Here is a 4828-nt window from a genome sequence, read left to right as displayed (position 1 = left end):
AAGTGACTCAAATAGAAATAAAAAATGAAAATAGTCTTATAATTGTTTTTTAAAATGGAATTAACTATTAAAAATCTTCCTGTCTACAGCCATGCCGCCCTGAACGTGCCCGATCTTGTCTGATCTTGGAAGCTAAGCAGGGTTGGGCCTGGTTAGTACTTGGATGGGAGACCACCTAGAAATACCAGGTACTACAGGCGTTAAAAATAAATAAATAAAAATAGAAAAAATAAGAATCTTCCCAAAAAGAAGGCTTTAGGCACAGACAGCTTCATTGGTGAGTTTTACCAAAAATTTAAGGAGCAAATAATTTCAATCTTAAACAAGTTCTTCCCAAAAATATAAAAAAGAGACAATGCTCCTAACTTTTTGAAGACAGCAAATTGGGCAAACTTTGTCCTAAAAATAAGACAAAACAAAACAAAACCAAAAAGCCAAGAGAAATTACAGGACAACAAAATTCATAAACGTAGGCAAAATCTAAACAAAATATTAGCAAATGAAATCTACCAGTGTATTAAAAGGAGAGTCAATTTATATTTATTCTAAGAATGCAGGGTTGTTTAAAAATACAATGTAATGCACTGCATTTTAATAGAATACACTCATACGATCATCTTAATTAATGCAGAAAAAGTCTGATAAAATTTGACAACCACTCATGACAAAGAGAAAGCACTCTTAGCAAACTAATAATAAAAGGAAACATCTTTTACCTGATAAACAGTTTCTACAAAGACTACATCAAATACCATACTAAATGAATGCTGAAAGCACTCTCTTTGGGATTAGTAATAAAACAAGAATGCCAAGTAAACCACTTCTGTTCAATATTGCACTGGAGTTTCTAGCCAGCATAATAAGACCAAAGGGAAAAAAATACATGATTAATGCTTAAAAGCATAAAGAGTGGGAGGGAGGAAACAAAGCTATCTCTAGTTGCAGGTGATATAATTATTTATAGAAAATCTAAGAGAATCTGAGTAGAAATTACTAGAATTAACGAGCAAGTTAAGCAAGATGACCAGATAGTGGATTAAAATACAAAACCAGTTTGCATTTCCATACACCAGCAACAAACTGTTAAGACACATAATTCAAAAAAGATACCATTTGCACAACTGTATACACTTGCCAAAACTCACCGAATTGTACACTTAAAGTGAGTGCATTTTATTACAAATAAATTATACCTCAAAAAAATTGTACAAAAAAAAGTACCATTTGTAACAGCAAAAACACATAAAAAAGTACACAAGAATTAATCTAACATATATAAGAGCATTCTAGGAAAAATTATAAAGATTTATTGAAGGGCATAAAAAATATTTAAATAAATGGAAAGATATAACACATTCATGGAATGAAAGACTTAATATTATAAAGATGTCAATTCTCCTCAATCTGATATTTCGATTCAATGAATGGCCAATCAAAATCCAACAAAATTTTATGAGGAACTCAATAAGCCGATTCTAAAATTTACATAAAAGAGCAAAGAAAAGACAAGATACTCTTTAAAAAGATTACTTAATCCCTTATCATAAGATAGCGTGATGCTGGCGTAGGGATAGACAATTCAACCAAAGGACGAGAATAAAGAGTCCCGAAACCAGACCACGTATCATCTAGAAACTTCATTTACGACAATGGTGGCATTGGAGGTCAGCGGGGAAATGATGGATTATCCAATAAATGGCTCTGAGAAAAGTTATTATTCAAATGCAAAGGAAGAAAGAGAATTGCATATTCTATACCACACCATACACAAAAATCCACTCCAGATGAATTAAAGACATATGTGAAAGGGACATCTTCAGAACTTTAAAGGGGCAAAAAAAAAAAAAAAAAGAGAGAGAGACACACACTACAATGTTGGGGCAGACGGGGACCTTTTTTCGAAGAAAGTAATGGGAAACTGAAAAGAAAACAATAGTCAGAAGTCAATCCAGTTATAAGGTCAACAGGTTTGGTTTTGAGCAATCGATGACGTGTAAGAAAAGTTCCCACTGAACTCTGATGAGAGAAGAAGGGCACAGGGATCACGACACTGGAGCCGCACGGAGACACAGCACGCGGACCGCGTAACCAATGGCGTTGACTGGAAATGCCGTTATCTGGTTGGCAACTTTTAGACGCAACCCTTACGAAAATCTCAGAAGATTGAGTTATTATCACAGAAGGGAAGAGGAATATTACCAGTTTGATAATATAAAAGTAATGGGAGAGATGACAGAAGTTAGGAGGAAAAAGGAGAAGGAAGAAGTAGAAGGTACCGATTTTCTCATTTTACACAGTGGAAATGAGAAGACATTATAAGAAATAGAAGTTTAAGAATATTATTTAAAATGACAGTTAACTAACTTAAAAATGGTGACATAATTATGAAAAACTGGGATGGGTTGACATGTAGTTATAAATAAGGTGGGTTCCTTATACCACAAACGGAATTATTTAATAAATAATTCCAAAACTGATAAGTCAATAAATGGTGCTCTAAATATATTATTCAGAGATACACTAGTAGATCTAAACTCCAGACAAAATACAATGAAGTAAAGGAGGATGTGTTGTGCTTCATTTTAAGCTCTTCTGTATCACTGGATTTTTAATCCACACGTCTTGCATAATTTTAATAAATATAAACGTTTTCAAAATTATTAAATGAAAAAAAAAGAAAGATCAAGAAAGCTAAGAGATCGTTTAGTCAAAACACCTACCACCAGGTAGGTAAAAGAAAATGAATGTCCACTCCAAAAGAAAAATTTTTAAACACTTGATAAAGACTAATGATCAAAAACCTACCAACTGTATCCAGCAGAGTAAACTTAATATCATCATTTAATTCAGAGTGAAGAGACGGAACAGAGGCTAAAATCTTATTATTCCTTGTTTCTCCTCCTCCTTACTTTCCTTCTTTCTCTATTTCTCTAACTTTTTTGGTCCTCCTAGCTTTCTAGCACGGATAGTCAACTAAAATGTGTGTGTACGTGTGCGTGTGCGTGTGTGTTTGTGTATAAAATACTAGTTTTGTTTCTAAAGAGCCTTATGTTTCCTAATTTCCTCTCAATACAAAGAGCATATCAGGTTGATTTTCATTTCCATGTTGTCTAAACTATTTTTAAAATCTCTATGGGCATTACTTCTGTAGAGGAAAAATGATCGCTACCACTGATTGAAGGGAAGAACACACACACAACAAAAGGCAACCTTGCTAAATCCATCACAATTACTCTTCAATGGATTAATGCTTCTGTTGGAGACTGCTATATATTCCTTAGACTTTGGGGCTCAGGAGCTAGGATTCCATGGAGACATTTATGGTGATTTAAAGAGATGAAAAGTTTCCCAAAAGTAAAGTAAAAATCAGAAGGTTAAATGTTCATGCTAGGTGATACTTGGTTTTGATCCAAAAGAATTTAGCAAGGTCTCCATTTCAGTCTCATTCACATCCATATCCAGGTATATACTTACACTATATTTGCAAGGTCAAGTGGTTTCTCTGGTTGCTCGGGAAAAACAGGATGCGGGGGTTCTCTGGTGGGTACACACCCCAAAGATTTACTAATTGCATGGCTCAGCTTCTTTGCAGGGGATTTCTGTGTCAAAGTAGAAAATAAGGAAATAAGAAGTTACATTTCAAAAGAATGAAAAAGAATTTCAAAATAACTTGGTGACAAGAACTGCAGACTACATCTTCTCAAATACAAACTAAGTTTCATTACAATCAACATTAACGGGTCCTGCAGAAAGGAACCTACAGTTGTTCGTTCCAAGGTCATGTGTGGTTCCCTTCATTTCTGTGCTTACTCTCTCATCTCTGAACGCAGTCACATTATCAAGTTAATGTGAATTTTCCTTTTGAACATCTCTATGTGACTTTATATAAACTCCTTGATGCTTCTGGATCGTTTTTGGTGAGATACTATAGTTAAATCCCTAGTCGAAGTCAGGAATTTTGGGGGGCTAAAATACTAAAAGGCTAAGATAATGCTGAGAGCTTATGACTTTGAATGTTAACAAATTAGCTAAGCCGCATGCCAAAATGTGCATATTAAGAGAATGTTCCCAAAATAAATGGGAGACAGAACATTTGGTATTAAGGGTCTGGCTATGGACACAGATACAAATGAGTGCACTCACACACACAGGCAGTCGGTATCACACCCGTGACTCTAGTTATGGCATGCTGAAAGCACAAAAACAAGTTGGCACACTAACACATTTCTCTGGAAGGTAGAATGATACATGCCAAACCTAAAGACTACCGCGTTTAAGACTTAATAGCAAATATGTACGAAGGTAAACAGTATGCCACAATTAAGTTACATAGAACATTCACGATGTAAAAGGGGCTCTTTATAGGATACTGATTTTGTTGTCCACTCAATTCCCTTTAAAATAATACTGTCATCTGAGATTTTCTTGGCAGGATATTAACTGCAAAAAAAGTTTAAATATTTCATTCTACTGCTCCTGTAGTATATTACCATATATACCACTGTAATTGGAAAACAGAACTTGTTTGCAGCTGTGTACCTCATCGATATCATGTATACACTTAACTTTTATATGCTGCTTGCATATATTTTAACAATAAGCAAAAACCTGTTTGCTTTTAAGTCTATATAGGCAAAGTTAGTTAATACCTTATTTATAATAAAGACTAAATAATACCAATTGCTTCAGAAACATTTATATTGGCTCCAAATCATCAACCACTATCCCCTACAACACATTAAATTCTGGGAAAAGTCTAAATGTAATCTAATTTCCTGAAAATCACATGAAACTAAACAAAGCAGAAATTCTGAACTTCCCCAACTAG

At 34.2% G+C, this 4828-nt stretch overlaps 1 protein-coding gene and 1 pseudogene across 11 annotated transcripts in view; one reads left to right on the top strand and one right to left on the bottom strand.

Annotated features, from left to right (window-relative positions):
- DTNB (dystrobrevin beta) overlaps positions 1–4828 on the bottom strand; it is a 165783-nt gene that overhangs the window by 93865 nt on the left and 67090 nt on the right. For all 11 annotated transcript variants that reach the window (XM_023528530.1, XM_023528526.1, XM_011356542.2 and 8 more), the window contains one exon: positions 3475–3599. In XM_023528530.1, the coding sequence (XP_023384298.1) occupies positions 3475–3599 (125 nt within the window). The remainder of the gene's footprint in view (positions 1–3474; positions 3600–4828) is intronic.
- LOC111737607 lies at positions 82–200 on the top strand (annotated as a pseudogene).

This window comes from Pteropus vampyrus, unplaced genomic scaffold, assembly GCF_000151845.1.
Source record: "Pteropus vampyrus isolate Shadow unplaced genomic scaffold, Pvam_2.0 Scaffold28, whole genome shotgun sequence".
In the NCBI taxonomy this organism is placed as follows: domain Eukaryota; kingdom Metazoa; phylum Chordata; class Mammalia; order Chiroptera; family Pteropodidae; genus Pteropus; species Pteropus vampyrus.
Note: the sequence above shows the minus strand (reverse complement) of the source record. Positions and strands in the feature narration are given on the sequence as shown.